Source organism: Sitodiplosis mosellana, unplaced genomic scaffold (assembly GCF_009176505.1).
Source record: "Sitodiplosis mosellana isolate CC-2019 unplaced genomic scaffold, AAFC_SMos_1.0 Smas_scaffold_1, whole genome shotgun sequence".
Taxonomy (NCBI): domain Eukaryota; kingdom Metazoa; phylum Arthropoda; class Insecta; order Diptera; family Cecidomyiidae; genus Sitodiplosis; species Sitodiplosis mosellana.
In genome coordinates this window covers 17,944,035-17,962,309 of record NW_022595244.1, presented here as the reverse complement: position 1 = coordinate 17,962,309, position 18,275 = coordinate 17,944,035, and the positions used below count along the sequence as shown (strand labels likewise).

Sequence of the window (18,275 nt, the reverse complement as noted above, 5' to 3'; positions counted from 1 at the left end):
TTTATTTGGCAAAAGAAACGGCTATTTTTTTTCGTGTAGTTCCATTTGGTTTTTTTATTTATTCAAAATTGGCAGAGCACAGATTTGTGATACAGGTTTATACGAAAATTTATCGATTTGGTACAAATAATTTAGATGTCAACAGAAAGAAAAAATTTGGTAAGAACTACAACAAAATGGTAAAATAAAAAGATAAATACTACAATAAATCGAACTTATCTATCAATTTTTTGTTCATTCAAATTGGTGTGTCTCAAAATTTTCGTTATTATACACTTTCAATATCACTCTTAATTTATCAATTTTCATTTCATTAATCACTGCGTAAAAGTAAAAAAAACGTGTTGTTATTCTTTAAAAAAAAAAACATAGCATCTCAAACAACGATTTACAGAAGGATAAGGTTAGAAACAAAATATGCGTAAATAATCGGCTTGATGTCAAACAGTCTTTGCTTTGAATTGAGTATTTCAGCACTTAATCTATTATTTTTTTTCTTCATAAAATCAATCAGTTTCGTTGTGCTGACCTCACTGAGGTAAGTAGATTGATTTGATTGACTTGACTGAAAATAGCCTCACATGGATGGAATCAGTAATTCGGACAAGAGATTCCATCATTCTAAAATAACTCGCACTATACTCATAAAATACAATAGCAATCGAGATTTAATCGTAGACGACAACTCTTAAATCACTCTTGCAAAGAAAAATGTAAACGAGAGACGCACAATAATGTACTAAATACTTGGCAGAGCGAGAAATAAAAAACAAAAAACAAATGACAAGTTGATGGACAATCACAATTAATATGAAACGAATTGGATTTAACGAATTGTGTCTCACTCTCTTAATGCACCCGATTATCATTTATGCGAATAGAAGCTTATCATGTTGTCTTATTATTAACCTAATGATGCATTTGCAACCTAAACGCTAAACGTGTTTTGCTTGTAAAAATCATCACATATCATATCGAAAAATGTCTAATAAAAACGATCAACGTTTACTACATTATAGAAAATCCAATGGGATTCAATGTATCGAAGTTGCAACAAATCTTGGTCTATCGAACTTAAACATCTAAATCCTCCCAATCTTCTTTGATACGTTCCGGCAATTCAATATGAAATGATACACGAGCGTTGCGTAGCCGATCCAAGCACTGCGGTGTCAATGGATTCTTTCGGAGATCGACCAATTCAAGTGAATCCGATGCGATGATTTCGTCATTTTCCACATCTGTTTGGGAAAAAGGAAGAAAAATAAGAACACAAACCAAATTAATTTTTCCATTCTCTTTCAATGCTGGACACTCATTCGATAATGATTTATAGGTTCGATATTCACTCACCGATTATTGCATTGTTGTTGGCTTTAAGTTGTCGAAGTTTGGGCATTTTGAACACGACCTTTGGCAATGACAAGAACAAATTGTGTGAAATATCCAACCGCAACAATTGCGTTAAATCCGCCAATTCATCCGGCAATTTATTAAGTTGATTCAAACTCAAATTCAAATCTACAATAATAACAACAATTCCATACACTCAGTATTGCTAGCTATTATTTATGGCACATGATATTTTTCGTATTTCATCTTGAATTACCTGTAATCAAACTGAATTTCATGGCAAATTTTGGCGGTATTTTCTTGATGACATTTGAGCTCAAGTCACATGTTTTCAATTCAGTATTTCGCATCAAATGATAAACTGCATCTGGTACTTGTACTAGTTGGCACTCGGAGAGATCTGCAAAGAAAAAAAAAACCAAAATATAAATCAAAATAAAATAATTTAGAGAAATGGCTAATTGTTCACAAATTATTCTCTCTATGAACACGTAGATTTTGCGCATTATCATCAGTCTGTCTAGTCTTTTTTCTTCATTTTACATAATTCGAATAATGAAAACTCTAAAAAGTCTCTATAATCTAAGCCGACAATTAAAAACAGCTGTTAAGTAAAATAAATGTCGAAAATAGCACCGGGAAAAATGAATAAATGTATACGATGAGCTTTTGTTTAAACGGTTATGCAATGAATGATGTGCATGCACTCTATAATAACTCATAATTCATTATGTTGACGGCACTCTATATACTAGATCACATAATCATTTCAATTCTAAGCTGCTGCTTCACGCAATTTCACAAGCACAGTCATCGCGCCGCATTGCATTTGTTTGACTCGACAAGTCTGTCGACCGTTATGCACTTATTATTTTGTATAACAATAATGGTCTGAAGACTTGAACGGAAAAATACACCGTACAAATGCTTGCGCGCGCGCGCTCACCAATAAAACAAATAAAATTGCATGCCAAAAACAAATACCAATTAAATTATGTGTGTTCAAAATCAATGGATTTTGCACACAATTTTTGTGGGTCTGAAAATGAATTATTATTACCCAGATGTGCGGTTTCAGAGGCCGTTTCACAACGTACTACAACTTGAACCACTTGATTAGCCATTTCGCCAAAAATAAATGCACATAAATTAAAGCAAAAATTGAATTTCCTTTTTATTTTATAATTATATTGGGTTTTTCGTTGGCGATTTAAAATGTGATCCACTTGCTGGGAAATGGTAGAAATTTAAGTCAAATTATGGAATTTGATAGATGGATATTCAATTGAGTGTAAAGTGCGCAACAAAAATTGTGTTCGAAGCGATGAAAGAAAAAGAAACTGTCAAAGATAGATCTCGATTTTCCCAGAAAATCATTAAGTTTTTTTTTTCTCTTATTTTTCTACAGATTTTCCTTTGAACACGCGCAAAATGGCTAAAAATAAGTTCGAGTCACGCTGCCGCTGCTGTGTGATCATATCATCATTGTCGTCACACAGAACAACAACGAAAAAACATTCACACTGTGGAATATTTACACTTAAAACCGTAAATGTTAGGCCATTTTCCGATGCCAAGTGACAAAAAATCACGAAAGAATATCAATCAACAGACAATCCGATCACCAGACGTCAATTCGAAAGAAAACACACATGAAAATCAAATCACAGAATATTCTGAGTAGTGTGACTTCATTGCTGTTTGGTTTTTCTTGTCTCAAAATTCTTAGTCAGCAAATGTCAAAAAGTCAGTATTTACGTATTACGTTTTTTTTTCTCTCTTCTCACTCTCTTCATTCGATGTGTCATTTTCTGCAGAGACGAAGAGCGCCAAAAATAAATCCACTTTTTTTTCAACTTCATTGAAATGGCAAAAACAAATTTATCCAATTCACTGCGTTTAATTTTGAAATCGAAGAGAAAAAACAGAATCAATGTTAAATCGTTGGATTCAACAAAATAAAGTCTTTTTACGTATTTTCAGATTGCAATGCTCTAGCATTGGAATAAGCTTTATTGTTTATTTATCTCACGCGCACCGCTTACGGACGACGCATTTGGCGAGCGATGTTGTGTGCGCACATGCTCCACGTGTTCGTCATACATCGCGCCTGCAGTCGACGTCGTCACACAGCGACGTGAATTTAAAGAGACAGACAATTTGGTATATATTCAATGCGGAAACGTCAACAAAAAATAGCTTCAGGTGTGAACGTACAGCATCAAACATAAATCAATTGAATTTTTAAATTGTGTACGCCGTTTAAATAGCTTCAAACATATGCATGACCTTGGCTCAGGACAAAATGTGTTGAATGGAAAAAACTAATTGGAAAACTTTTTAATCTTAAATGAGCCCAAAATGTTCATTCTCGCGAAGTAGAAATCAGTTACGGATAATGCACTTATGTTGATACCGTGCAATACGTGCTTGCTAGATCATTTATCACAGACAACGGATGCGTGTCGGCGGGTAAATTTTGCTCCAGATTTTTCGCCGTAAATCCGATCCAAAGCAGAATGATTAATGAATCTCAGACGTGTGCTGGTGGCATAGAAAGGGATTAATTCTCCTTCAACTTCATGTGTGAGATGGTAAGGCTTACCGTCATCGGTAGATTTTAATACTTTCCTTTTTCTTTCTTTCTGAATGTGACGTGCAACAATTGCGATGAGTTAGAATCAATGATTCAGAACGGCAGATTCTACGCATAACATAGATATACATATGTACATGTATATTACATAAATTGCACCATGTTTCGGTTGTTTTCGACCCTAAAATTGGATACGCTGATAATAGAAATGTTCGCTTGCGAGATACGGCGTCACGGAGAAAGTGAAGGTCAACCAAAACGAATTTTAATCATCTATAATTATATTCACAGAAAATGCGTAATGCGAGCAATCAGATATCTTGTATGGTCTTATATTCATCGCAGTAAACTAGCGCACTTGGGGAACTTTGTGTGCAATGAAAATTAAACATAAAACAAGAACGGATTTATAGGATATGCATCGATGAAATTTCACAATTTGCTCTTTGTTTTGTACGTCTTTGGATTTATGAGTGTAATAGTTTGCGAAACAAACGAATGAAAAACATGCACTGCGAACCAAAATAGAGAAAAGAAAAGCGAACACACAAAAAAAACCCGACATGAACATGCATGTAAACAAAATTTCCATAATTCGTTGCTGGTTCTCCGGCCAACATGGTGTTGTTGTTTTATTTCTCTTTTGTTTAACTTTGATTTAAATTCCGTTTTTATTCGTTGTGCAAATAGTATGCATGGAACACTGTGTCGATGTTTTCAATATCGATTCACCGATTATTCAATTAAAAAGCGTTTTTTGGTTGACTGCAGTCATCGAAAAGTGGAGCCGGGGTTTTGTTTCTACTTCTTCTCATTACTATCTAGTGGTGCATTGTTGAATACTGCGATGGGAGATCACGGTGTTGAATGGAAGTGGTCAACTGATAAGCAATTTCCTTGAAATCGAAGCGCGCACGCCGTATCGTAACGGCACCGGCTCAAGGATGCTCTTTTGTTCGCTTCAATGTAAAATCGAAAAATTCACATCGAAAGTAAAAAGGCAATTAGACGGAATTTTCATAATGACCCAATGGGAAATTCAAATTTCGCAATGCGCATATGAACTATTTTTGTCACGCGACAAAGGCTTTTGGAAAATCGACATAGCCATAAATACCACAATATTGGTGCGAATGATTGAAAATTTTTGACCAAATTTCGTTTGAGACGCAATCAAAACAAATTAGAAAAGCTAAAATTTTCCACATAACAGATCGTTCGCATCGCATGTGACTTTTGTTCGTTGGAAACAAAAAACAAAAAACGTGTCGTTGTTTTATTCCACTAATTGGCTCTTGTCCAACTGAAATGATTGGCTAGCGGGCTGGCTGGCTGGTTTGAGATGAAAAGCAGCGCAGAAAACAAGTCATCGTTTAAAAAACACATTGAACTCTCTGCTGCAATTAAAAGTCCACATGAATACGTAGAAGTGATACGTAGTCTGAAACATTATGAATCAACCGAAATGAACAAATGTACGACGCAAAATGGAAAATTTCACGGCAGCCACACAGGAAAATGGGAAAAACAACGACGTTATGGAATACGCGTGGCAAGAGGCAAAAACACAAAATATCTGACTCAAACTGCGCGGTTCCTTAAACTCAAATGACTTTTCCACATTTACACTGCGAACATTCCATAAATGTCGGGGGCAATTAATGTCAAATAAACAGCACAAGAGTCAGCGCGATGACCGTGCATATGTGACTCTCTTCTTTGTTCAGATGCACATGCGAATGCAATTTTATTCATTTGCTCTCGTAAAATGAAATCATTGAAAAGAAACATGAAAATCCGATTTTTACGCGAAGAGTTCTTTTCTCCCGAAAACGTCACATGTTTCGATCCGACAATTTAATATTCGGAAGAGATATGAATGCTATTGTTTTTCGTATGAAATCTGTCGATTAAGAAAGAACATGTAATATGGGGCTCATGTATTTATCTTCGATAAACAATAAACAAAAGAACGTGTACGGAGGTAATTGGACGTGAACTCTGTTTCAATATTTATCATGCATTCACTTCTCGTTTGTTCACCTGTTCGGTGTTCCAGTGAGAAGTATGCGAGACAGAGAGAGAGAAAAAACATTCGTATACACAACGAATAAAACAAACAAACAACCAACTGGAAACGAGCTTGCATAATAAGAGAATCCAATGGAATGGAAATCGATATGGGGCATCGATTAAATAATTAATCACAGTGATTATCGAATGAAACACATGCATTGCATTAATACTAACAATAATCTTGTCTCGTTTTTGGTGATGAGCTAAAGATTAATTTAACATTCGCAGAAAATGCACCGAAAATTAAAATCTGAACTTTTTTTTTATTGTGTTTACAATTTAAGGGCGATGCAGAAGAAAAAGAAAACATTATTGTTACTAGTGCACGCATCACACCAATCGATTTGAATTTCAAAGCCATTGAATTGGCTTTGTTACAAAATGTTATGTGTATATGTACTGTGAAAAAAGATGTACGCAGCGCAATTAGTATGAGCTGAAACAAAAACAGAAATCATCAACAAAAAAAGCGAAGCGCCAATGAATATCTCTCTCATAAATGTATAAAAATTTAACACGAATCGAAATTATACATTGTGAGCTATTGAAACAAATAAAAGGCGCATTTTAACTATACGAACGATCGCGTCTGACGTAAAGCTCATTTATTGAAAATGAAAGAGAGAAAAAAACGCACAATCCCAAACAACAAATTGAGCGTAATATGAACTGTGACAGCTTTTGCTTTCCATTTCGTAAATTTTCCAATATTTGTTCTGCAGCTCGTTTTGGTTTCGTGTGTGTGCGCTCGTTTATACACCAGTGGTCCGATTGTCAATTCAATCGACACTGCTGTATAATAATTTATTAAGGCCATACATAATAGATGTGCGATGTTGAACCAAATCGCACATTGCACTCCACAAATGTGTGTGTGTGTGTGTGTGTGTGTGTGTGTGTGTGTGTGTGTGTGTGACTAACGTTAAATCATGCAATAGACAAGCGCTTATTCAACAACAAAAGGCTCGGGCCAGTGAGAACATATGATTCACCTCGACGCTATAATCGAAATGGAATGAATGCATGCATGCGGTTTAATAACATAACATGCTTGAACGCACCATGAATTTATCACTCTTTTTGTAGTATTAGCCGAGAATTCATGAACCTACAAATGCCAGACATTGATTTTTTTTTTTTGCGCCGAGTGTTGGTACCAGACCATCGATACGTGGATTTTTGTTTGCCGATTTTTTTTTCTTTCATTTCTTCTCTGTTTGCTCTTCTACACCGCGCTTTATTTTCAAATCGTACGCTATTTATAGAATCACATGTAAATTTAAGACGCAATTTTCAACGGCTCATGGTTTTTCAAATAGACGTTGAGAATCAAGTTCATTTATTCTGAGTGCTATTATCCACAACAGTAAGGGCTGGTAGAATATATTTGCCGTGTGCGACATACGACATTATTTAAATGCGCAAGAAATTTCAGGTTTGTGTTTTTCGTCGTTGCCGCAAAAATTCGATTTCATAGAACAAAGAGCATTGTTCTGTCTGATTCCTTTGTTTTTTTTTTTGTCGTGTAAACGCAACGAATGTGTTGCAATTGCAGCTCAAAAATGTGTCTAATTTAAGACACACAATTTGCGAAATATAATTGCCTACTTCGTCGACGAGATCTTACTAAAGTGAAAACAAAAAAAAAATCTGTCCGCGTTTGCCTATTCGCAATCTGACACTATTCACCTTGATTCGATTGTGAAATGAAACGTTTCTTTTTCGAATTGAATGAGCGCAGAGTAAATAACAGCGGATCTTTCACGAAGGTCATGAACATCATTGAAATGTTAAAATGATCAAATTCCGGATAAGAAACACCAAATCGATGAGAGTTTTTTTTTTAATTAATTGAGTGCTACTGTATCCATATCAAAAGAAAAACATACAAAATGAAAACTAATAAACGACCTGCTCACTTCTTTTGTTTGATTCTATTCCATCGTAATTGTTAATTATAATTGTAGACTGAAATTTATTTCATCCGCCCGTACGTTCGATGCTTGATATTTATGGCATATATGACTTTCATCATTTCCGATATATGCGACGCGATCGTATCGTCAACAGTTTTGAACGTAAACCGAAATGCATTTATAAGGTAAAAAATGTATGTTGTTGTGTTTTTGTTGAATGGCGAAACAAAAATTGTACATTAATTACACAGATAATCCAGAAATGGAAGCTTAAACTGACTAATAACATATTGAATATTTTTTTTAGAAACTGTAACCATATTCGAGCACATGCAATTATGACACAAATTATTCCATAGAAATATCGAAACAATCGCTTGTTTGCTGAGATTTACGAGAATAATTATTGTCAATAATGTTAGATTTTGCTATAGGCAAAGCAGTTGCCTGCGTGTAATTGATGTTTTACCTAATTCGTTGTTCTCTTTGGCGTCGTCACATCGTTTTACGACTTTAATCACACCGCGTCCAGCTACACCTGTTTATTGAATATGTTCCATTCAAATTTGTAGTGTCAAAATGTATTTAAATTTTGGGATTCAATTTAACTATCGAGGTTTCTTACGTGGAATCAATAATGTTCCTCCCATACGTTCGATGTTTTGTAGCTGATTGCGATTCAAGTCGTTCGATCCATCATGGGTGGTGTTTGTAATGTCTTGTCCGAAGTTTGATGCTGCTGGTGGCATTTTGTCTGATTGTTTTATTTGGTTTTTTTAACTTGTTTAAAAATTTTGAATGCTAACAAATTTGATTTAGTTAATTTTTTTTAAATCAATTATTTAACGCGTTTTGTTTCACTTGCACTTTTTGTTTCCAACACTGTTCACCACAAATTCGTAACAATTTTCAATTTTCTCGCAAGAAAAATACTAAAATTGCGAAATAATTCTCCGATTAGAATTAGTGTTTTTTTCTAAATTATCGAAAATTTAACGCGATTCAATCAAAATCTGTAGAAAAATCGATAAATATTCACGAAAATTTTCTTCAGTATTTAAAAAGACTGAGCTGGTTTTTATAACGAACTAGTAGACTTCCGTTTTTTAAGTGTTTCACGCTGCAGTGAAACAGCTGATTTTATACGAAAATCCACAAAACAGCGATTTGAGCGAGCAATAAACTGCTCAACAAGCATACACGAAATGCACGTGCGCAAGCGAGACAGAACGAAAACATTGACGCGCATATATGCGTAGTTTGTTTTGTGTGTATTCCAAACACGAGCAAAAACAGTAAACAGTCAGTGCGCTTGTTTGGAATAGGCTTTTGATTAAAGCGTATGGCTGTGTATATGTGTGTTGTACACACATGTATGAGTTGACTGCGCGTGTTTGTTGGTTCATTTCATGTGTGTTATTTTGATCGTTTTGGTCGAGTGTAGATGATGAAAAAAATGAACGTTTTGAATATTCGCTTGGTTGAAACGCATTACAAAACCATGGCAATCGAGCGTTGACTGACGATGCTAATCAATTTTTTTCCCTCTTGTTTTATTGCGCGAGACATTTTTTCAACGAGTCATTGAATTTTCTCTCTTTCTCTTTACATTTCCGTATTGAATTGTCCATGGTTGTTTTTTTTTTGGCTTTTTCAAATTCAAGATTGATTTGAGGTTATGTGCTGCTTTCTATTGCCTGATTCTTTGCTTATGACCCTAATGACATTTGCACATGTCAAAACTTGACACATTACAACAGATGCATGTATGATGTATCGTAAATACAGGTACATCTATATATATACACATATGTATGATCACTTATGCTTCATTTACTAGCCCAACACAACCATGGCACTGATGTTGATTGTGTGTACTAGAGTATCCAGATGCTTTCAACTCATTTTGACTTTCTTTGTTGGGAAAAGAGAAAAAAAAATACAAGAGAGCGAGTGCCACAACAACGACAAAGAAACACACTCGATTGTCTTCGCAAAAACTAATTTCGATATAAATCATTTGCTTTTTCTTGTATTAAAGTTCTTTTTTTAGAATATTGTTTGTAAACACTGTCGAAACAACGTTGCAAATAAACAATTGCATCGATCCGTGTGTGAGTGATATTTTACATCGCATTCAATCAAAATGATCTTCTGAACATAAATCAGGTAAGTACTGTGAGAATATTTACATTTTTTTCCGCTCGAACTTTTTTTTAGTGCACATAAATAAACTAAATAGAATCGCATTGGAGAAGTTTGTACGTTTCGAAACATTAACGTAGCAAGTTTCTGAACATTGATTTTTCGTGGAAAATGAAAATTACAAAAGTTCTGCGCAAATATGAAAATTAAGTGGTGCTCACTCGCAATTGGAATCGCATTCAATGGCCAACCAATTCAGATTTAATTAAGTGAAAGTTTTGACTCACGACAAACTCTTATCGCTATTTGCGATTCGCAAAACATGCGATAGAATGATAAATTCTTTCCCTCCAACTTGAACTGGATATAAAAAAAATATTTTATCACAAAAAATATCATTTGAATTGCTCATAGCATGTAGATAAAAAATATTTCTAGTTCCTCACTTGATCATGAAACAGTCGTTCAAACGAAACATTCGTTCTTGTGTAAAATTCATTTTCAGCTTTCGTGAACACAGTAAATTTGCTGATTGGCAATGAATTTTCCATTGTGACTTCACTGCATTGATATTTAAATATTCTCAACGGGAAGGTTCATATATATTATTTACCCAATAATAGCATCTGTTTTCCAAATATCTGCAATGTCGTTCATAATTTTCTCTTACATTTTTGCGTTGCGCCAAATTCCGTTATTCCGAAGAATCGGGAAAAATACAGCCGCAATTTATATACACAAAGGGGTTTCGCATGCGAACAATTAAAAATAGATCCAGATGCGATGCTGCACATTGAGGCCAACACAAAACTGTCCAAAGTCCTTTCACTTTGTGTGTTTTGTCGTTTAAAAGAATTATCCTCTCTGCACATTTAGACGATCTAAACATTTTCGGCGCAAAACGAGAAAGTCGTATACTTTTCAGCCACGTGATAAGTGTTTTTGTGTAAGAAAAACTTTATAAAATTCCGTAGCTGAGTTTATCTTTCCGCACCACACGAGCACATAAAGTAAGTTAGTCAGCATATATAATTTCCATCGGAAATACTTTTGTGAATTTATAACTCATTTGTGCGCTGTATCCGTTTTTCAATGTGACAAATTTGTCGCACACGTATTACATGTGCTCCTGAATATCCCATTTATTTTCGTTTCATTCAATTTTTCCCGTGAGAATGTGTGAATGTTTTTTTTTTGTATCTGCGTATATGCGTCGATGCGATAGAATTGTTGTCACTGTTTTTGTGATCATAAACAAAAACAGAGGACAAGTACCGCTATTTCTCGAGAAGAAAGAAAACGAGAAAAGTGCGTCGTTTCAATGGACGACGGAAAAGTTTCGAGACGCAAAATGATTCAAGCGAGAGAGAACGAAAAAAACTCACTTTCCACATTTGTGCGCATTGCTTTTTTATCATATCACTACCCTTTTTTTTCGGTTTCTCAATTAATTAATGGTCACTGTATGCCAATAATAATTCATAAGCTTGCCGCTGTTCTCATTCAAGGTGAAAAGCTTGGTTTGGCGAAAATTTTGAATTGAAACATCAATTGAGATCATGTCATTCATCATCGTTCATTTGTTATTCATTTTAAGTAGTGGAGCAGAAAAAAAGTTGAATACACCCTGTGATAATTCTTCTTTTTTCTGGCTATTTTTAGCGTTCGCAACACGCACTGACCCCTTGACGTCGTTTAGTTCAACGATTTTTGTTGAGCATCTTGAATTTTTTACTTTTTTTTATCTCGTCAAGTCCGAAGAACTCTTACTGTGTATCCTCTTCACATTCGACGCAAATCCTGAACTATTAAACTAAACTATGCGCTAGCGGCAAAATGTTCATCTAAAAATACGCGCTCGAACAAAAAAAAAGCATTTTCAAAACAGTTCACGTACGAGAACAATGTTGGAAAACGCACAAAGGCGTCGCGCCAAGTGCTTCAAGTGACACAATAAAACAACTTATGCCAGTAATTGGATATTTACAAATGTTCGGCGACTTTGTCATACCATAAAATATCAAGCGACCAACGGTAATGAGACGCAAGATGCGAAAGTGCCGCAATCTGTGCAAGCATTACATGTACCCATAATTATTTCATACACAAGTTTGTGTTTGAATAAACATTTCCATTTCTCATTCGTAAACAGAATTGAGGCGCACATATGTAGGGTAATTTGAATCGCAAGGAGAATGCGGAGAAAAAAACCATTGTTAAATGCTTCATTCAAAGCTCATTCCCCTTCAAATCATATAGTGACTTAAAGTCTGCATTTTACGTGCACACACCGAACATAAACATCATTGCAAACGTTGAAAAAGCAGTCTGTCCAAAGAGTAATATAATATTGACACTTGAATGAACGAAAGAAAAAAGGAGACGCGTGCGCATTGAGTGCCCTATTGATTTTTCTCTCCAGTTTCATATCAATGCAACCCCTACCGCTGGCAAACAAGAGAGAGAGAGAGAGAGAGAGAGTGAGAGAGAGCACAAGAGAAACAATCACCGACAAGATTGCAAGCAAAATTACCGTATCGAATCATAACATCATCTAGCGAAGTGACAGTCAGTCGGAGTTCAGATTCATACAACTAACATTGGTGTAATAGCGTTCAATGACAGACAAAAATCACTTTTAGTTTGTGATTTATGCTCATAAATATTGTTTGTACGTTGTGCTGTTGAAAATCTGTTTTAAAGTACAATCCAAATTTTGTTATCAATATTTATTTGCTGGTTGCACTATTCAAAATGGAGATAACAAATCAGATAAAGCTGAAACCCACGTCATTTTAAAGTATGGTGAAATTCTAAATCACTACCGTGAAGTACATTAGTGCAAAACAATTTCTCGTTCAATTTACAACCGGATTTTCCGTTTCATTTTGTTTTACAGTTTTTGCAGCACAAGAATTGGCAAATTTGTGGCGCTTCTTGTGTTTGTGCAACTTTCGATTTGTGGCAATCAGTTTTGCGGTCGGATTAACTGCTAATGAGGCTGCTTCCACTTGACTCATCGCCATTGACTACGTCGCATCCTTTGAGCGTGTGATTTTCGTCAATTTCAATCGCAGATTTCTACACCATAAGCCAATTTTCTCTTCTCATTTCGGCCAGCGTAATGGATTTGACGAGCATTTTTTTATTTTGCTTGATCTCATTGGTCATTGGAGCTGTTCTTATGATCCTCGTGCAATACTACATTTTCATCAAATATTTTAATCAGCCGGACGATGACCCAAATGCCCAGCAACGAAATCGGTCACTGAACGAGAGATACCAGTTGCCAGACGTAAGTACACGAAACACGCATTAACATCTATGATTTATGTTGGCAGGCGGAACCAAAGTGACGCCAAATGAATTTTTGGCAATAGCTGGCGCATTCGTTAAAATTTGAGCCATTAAACCCTCTTCCCCACAAGCAGTAAACACACACAGTCATATCGTCTCCATGCCTAAAAATATATAGATAAATTTTGGCGAAAATGGAACAACAACCAAAATAAATCGATAAGTTATACCTAGAGCGATTGTGCGTGTGTTGTGCGTTCGACACATTCGATATGGCATTCTATGGCTTTTTAAGTATTAATTTATTGACGTTTTCGATGTCAAAACTTTGGTAGTGCAGCAAATCACAAAAGACAGGTAATGAACTGATGTCGCACAAGCGGCAAACAGCAAATGGGTAGAATATTTAGGTTTTAACGCAACTCACTATCAACCTTACCCTTTTTCGTGTGCCATGTCAAATCCAAACGCGTAGCTAAATAAACAAAAACACACCGTGAAGAAACGATGAATGGGCCGCTTTGTAGGCCATTTGAACCTGAGAATGAATCACACGTTTAATGCTATTGAATATTTTATTGACATAAGTATACTGGTATAGTGTGTGGGACTCATTCTCATGGATTCTATGTGTAATAATAAGCGTCCATAGCAATATTTTTTGTTGTCAAAGCCTTCGATCGATATATACACACAGACACTAATGATTTTCTCCCTCTCTCTCTCTCGGTTGACAGGCAATTTTGGGTAGTATTCATTCGCCCGAACTGGAAAATCGTAATCCAACCATTGCATTCAATTTAATATTTCAATTCCTGTTCTTTGAACTTCGAAATGCGAATCGAGTTCGTAAATGGTTCCATCGTAAATTGTCACTCGAATTGGACGAACTTATTACTAAAACTACGACTGGCAAATTGTTTGAAAAACTTTCCGTAAGTAACCAAATGAAATGGTTATCTTTATGTTGTGCTATATATATAGATCATAAATCAGCGCAACACGTTGACACTTTGTTTCATATGGCAGATTCGTGACTTGGACTTGGGCGCACAATTTCCGGAAATCCGAAATATTAAAGTACTAAATGCAGACTTGCACGACACCGAAGGCCATCTGGAAAACGTTGAACTTTTACTCGATTTAGACTATCGCGGCAACTTCCATTTGTCAATTGACGCGGATATGGTGCTCGGCAAAAAGGGTTTTCTATCCATTAAAGGTATGAGATGGCTGCACTGCACTGCACTTTGGCTAATCAAATGAATGAAATTTTATGAGATGATTTTCTTTTCACACTTTTCACAGTGAACCATGTGTCTGGATTGGCTCGGTTGCATTTTACAAGGAAACCGTATACACATTGGTCGCTTTGTTTTATGGGTGACCCTGTCATTGAACTTGACATCAAGACTGAGTTTCAAGGGCGTCTAATGTCTCAATCGAACGTGACTAGTTTAATTTCCAATCAAATTCGAAAGGCCATTCGTCGCAAGCACACATTGCCTAATTATAAACTGCGATACAAACCATTCTTCAATGCAACTCTGGACGACGATATTGATCTATCTGAAATTCAATTTGATGGTACGCTAGATGTAAATGTGGCCGAACTAACAAGAATATCGCTGCCCTGTCACGTGAATCAAGTATATTGCACATTAATCATGGCAACCATTCCATTTGTGACCGCTTCACAATACGACGATCGAAATGTTCTCTGCACATTCGACATTGAAATTCATAAGGCCAAGAATCAGCAGATCGGAATCATTTTCAAACAAATCGAACAAACCGTTCTGATTGATGCAATCATTCCGAATACACCGGCAATGAAGGCACAACTGTGCAAAGGTGATATGCTCGTTTCAATTGAAGGCAAAAAGATAAACAATATCAATCAAATCACAAAAATTGTGAAGAGTTTGAATCGGCCGGTGTTTATTCTGCGAATCGAACGAATCGTGGCCGGAGTAATAAAAAGTGATATGAACTCATTTGCGGTCGGTGATACGGACGAAGAGTCGTACGAAGTGATCAATGATATTAACATTAGCTTCTCTAAAACGGCAGACACAGTGCAAATATCGAAAAATGTGCGCCAAAGCTCCATTGATAGATTATCAACAGACTCCAGTCGATCTAATACGCCCACCAATTCACCGATAAAGAGCAAAGAGGATATTGCGACTAAATTGCGTTACAGGGGCATCAATCGTAGCAATGCCGACACAAAAACATCGGATGACACCGTGAAGTGTTCGACTCCAATTAAAGTAAATCCAAAAGCGAAAAGTGACACTGTCGGCGATAGGGACGGCAGTGAACCGGAAACATCGGAAGGAAATGAAAATGATTTCGAAATGCATTCGACAATTGAGTGTGCAGTGAATAGTTTCATTAGCATGAACGATTTATGTCAATTCAAACTAAGCCAAAAATCACAATACCTAAATTTAAATGTTCTGGGACGGTGCAATGATGAAACCATTCTACTTGGATATTTAAATATTCCCATTCAAAATGTTCTCTACGAATGCAGCGATTCAACGTTGGCCCATTTCATCAAACAATACAAATTAAACCCACCCGAAATACCTGATTTGTGAGTTGTTTTTATCATTGTTTATTCTTTGTTCCACATTAAACTAGTCTCTTTTTTTTCCTGTTTCAGGATGAGCCATCCACTTTCATCGCTGTCCGGGTTCGATCCGAATCTCTGTTTCGGCGATGTTTTGATATCGTTCTCTTGGACTGGTGCCGCGAATACTGATTCAATTAAGAAAACCAAACCCATGAAGTAAGTTTGTCCTAACTTATCCATGTGTGAATCTGTTAACCATTTTTATTTTATCGTTTCTTTCAGATTATCCTCAAGTGCCGAAAAACTGACGACGGAGGAAAAAGTTGATGCGAGTGTTTCACGTCAGCATAATTTTGAGCGAAAGCATTTCCAATCCACAACGCAGTGTGATTTTTGTGGCCGTAAAATTTGGCTGAAAGACGGTGTTCAGTGTCGTGATTGCCTAATGAATTGCCACAAAAAGTGCATAACGAAGTGTCAGCAATCAACAATCTGCGGCCCAGTCGATGCATCGGCTGCATTGCAGCAAAGCTCTTTGCACGCCTCATCGGTGGAGTTCAAAGTGACCGATGCGGATGGCGAAGGTGAAATCGATGATTTTGAAGAGATCGAAGAGCCAAAGCTAAAGTTAGACCAGCATCGGCAAAGCTTCAGCGAAATGATATCACAAGGAATCAAACGTGTGAATTCAGCCAACAATTTAGCAATACCAGCGATTGTATCGTCTCTGAATCAAGGTACACGCAGTTTACCGCCAAGCCCACAGCACACTCCACGGTAATTTTGCCAATTTCGTAATTTGTTTCTTTTACGTTGCCAACCAAATGCTGATGCTCAATTTCTTCAATCTAACTAAACAAAACCGAAATGATTTGCTAATTGGCCGCTTATTCTTGATGGTATAACATTCTTTTTCTTTTTCTTCATCCTAATTCCAAATGATGACTAGAAAACAATCTCTTGTTAATCAAAGCACAAATCCTTTTGTGGTCGTCATACAGAAATTGGACCAACTACCGAACCACATAAACGATATAACACGTGAACAAATCGTTTCGCTAACTGAACCGCTGATCGGCGGTTGGGGCGGTCCAGATGAAATGATGGCCTTGGCCAAAACGGCAAGCCGAACATTGTTCGTTGAATTGGAACCGAACGAACGTGTTCAAGTGATAAACAATCTCGTGAGTAATACTAAAATATGCTTTTTTCGATTTAAATTCTAATTTTCTTGTTTTCTCTTCCGTTTCCTGGGGGGGTGGCCTGTAGTTATCGAAACTAAAATTAGCATTGGACAGTGAAACGAAAGCGCACGCTAATTTAGTGTCGTGTGAAGCGACCGCTTTGATATCTGATAACAAAAATGTTGGAGCTGGCAATGCAAGTAGCACACTAACCACCGATTACCGCAGCAGACGTAGCAGCAGTGCTGAATCGACACCTAGGAAAATGAAAGAAAGTGAACATGAATTGGCTGGTAAAGCGTTTTTGGTTGGACAATCCGAAGAGCGTGTACAAGCATTGAGTGTGATTATGCTGCATCTTTGCACTGGTTTGCAATATGCCCAAGGTGTTGCCAATCAATAACATTCCAGCGAATTGCAATAATTTTATAGAAATGTGTTGTGATGTTTTACATATATGCGCCAGTTATTATGCCGCAAGAGATAATAAGATTTTGTGGCAAAGCCCATCAAAACGATCAATTTTAAAGAGGAAGAGAGAGAGAGAGGTATCGATATATTCGGTAGATTTTGTAGGTGCTTGTAGAGATAATAATAAAATGGCTCTAAATATATAAATGAATGTTATTCATTCGGTTTTGGGATTCGATTTTTTTTTCTATATGAAATACACATTATTCAATCCAGTATTATATCTATCGAAATTGAAACGTAATTAGGAAATGGAATTAGATGAAAGTGCTTCGTAAATGGCGAAAAGTAAAGGTCTAAATAATAGAATATATATATATAAATTAGCAGGCTGCTAATAGCAACTATTCAATTTGGTTGATGTGATTGTAAAGACGCACCTTTGGGTTTTTTTAAAGTATGTTTTTATTGTTTTCATTCTCAAACGAGTTTAAATACGAGGTTTATATTTTATTGTACAAGTACAACGCACGTTTTGCACATTATTTTTTATTTTATTTGTGAAAAAAAAGAAGATAACATTTAATAAAACTTCCAATTTATGAAATTTCACTCCAAAAATGCGAGTATTTTAATTGAAAATGAAGTGTGTTCAAACGAATGTTGAGTGCAAAAATCGTGTATAATTGCATTTTGAAAATTGCGCTACTTCG

General features: G+C 36.0%; 2 protein-coding genes across 9 annotated transcripts; one reads left to right on the top strand and one right to left on the bottom strand.

The window, feature by feature from the left end:
- Positions 1-24: 24 nt before the first annotated feature.
- On the bottom strand, positions 25-9,491 carry LOC129565041 (leucine-rich repeat-containing protein 20). Of its 3 annotated transcripts, XM_055439390.1 has the most exons (5): positions 8,567-9,491; positions 8,411-8,479; positions 1,610-1,753; positions 1,354-1,521; positions 25-1,241 (listed from the first exon to the last, which is right to left on the bottom strand). In XM_055439390.1, the coding sequence occupies exons 1-5, from the start codon at positions 8,688-8,690 to the stop codon at positions 1,075-1,077; spliced, it is 672 nt and encodes a 223-aa protein (XP_055295365.1). In that variant the 5' UTR covers positions 8,691-9,491; the 3' UTR covers positions 25-1,074. The 3 variants fall into 3 exon arrangements, with proteins under 3 accessions (XP_055295365.1, XP_055295368.1, XP_055295373.1); XM_055439393.1 differs by lacking the exon at positions 8,411-8,479 and having other exon boundaries at positions 8,567-9,065; XM_055439398.1 differs by lacking the exons at positions 8,411-8,479; positions 8,567-9,491 and adding an exon at positions 2,414-8,377.
- A 278-nt stretch (positions 9,492-9,769) lies between these two features.
- Positions 9,770-18,183, top strand: LOC129564967 (PDZ domain-containing protein 8). Of its 6 annotated transcripts, XM_055439246.1 has the most exons (11): positions 10,578-11,096; positions 11,749-12,120; positions 12,239-12,886; positions 12,986-13,381; positions 14,121-14,318; positions 14,413-14,605; positions 14,692-15,988; positions 16,058-16,183; positions 16,250-16,744; positions 16,917-17,151; positions 17,237-18,183. In XM_055439246.1, exons 4-11 carry the CDS (start codon positions 13,211-13,213, stop codon positions 17,552-17,554), a joined length of 3,033 nt encoding a protein of 1,010 aa, XP_055295221.1. In that variant the 5' UTR covers positions 10,578-11,096; positions 11,749-12,120; positions 12,239-12,886; positions 12,986-13,210; the 3' UTR covers positions 17,555-18,183. The 6 variants fall into 6 exon arrangements, 5 of the variants coding, with proteins under 5 accessions (XP_055295205.1, XP_055295198.1, XP_055295212.1 ...); XM_055439230.1 differs by lacking the exons at positions 10,578-11,096; positions 11,749-12,120 and adding an exon at positions 9,770-10,110 and having other exon boundaries at positions 12,509-12,886; XM_055439237.1 differs by having other exon boundaries at positions 10,306-11,096; positions 11,749-12,886.
- The last annotated feature ends 92 nt before the right edge of the window (positions 18,184-18,275 follow it).

Bases quoted from the DNA above. Each gene is read 5' to 3' on its own strand.
- LOC129564967 (XM_055439230.1), top strand. From the start codon at position 13,211: ATGGATTTGACGAGCATTTTTTTATTTTGCTTGATCTCATTGGTCATT. The intron at 14,319-14,412 runs GTAAGTAACCAA...TTCATATGGCAG, and splicing joins AATTGTTTGAAAAACTTTCC to ATTCGTGACTTGGACTTGGG. The intron at 15,989-16,057 runs GTGAGTTGTTTT...TTCCTGTTTCAG, and splicing joins CCACCCGAAATACCTGATTT to GATGAGCCATCCACTTTCAT.
- LOC129565041 (XM_055439390.1), bottom strand. From the start codon at position 8,690: ATGCCACCAGCAGCATCAAACTTCGGACAAGACATTACAAACACCACC. The intron at 1,754-8,410 runs GTAAAACATCAA...TTTTCTTTGCAG, and splicing joins CAAAGAGAACAACGAATTAG to ATCTCTCCGAGTGCCAACTA. The intron at 1,522-1,609 runs GTAATTCAAGAT...TTATTATTGTAG, and splicing joins GAAATTCAGTTTGATTACAG to ATTTGAATTTGAGTTTGAAT.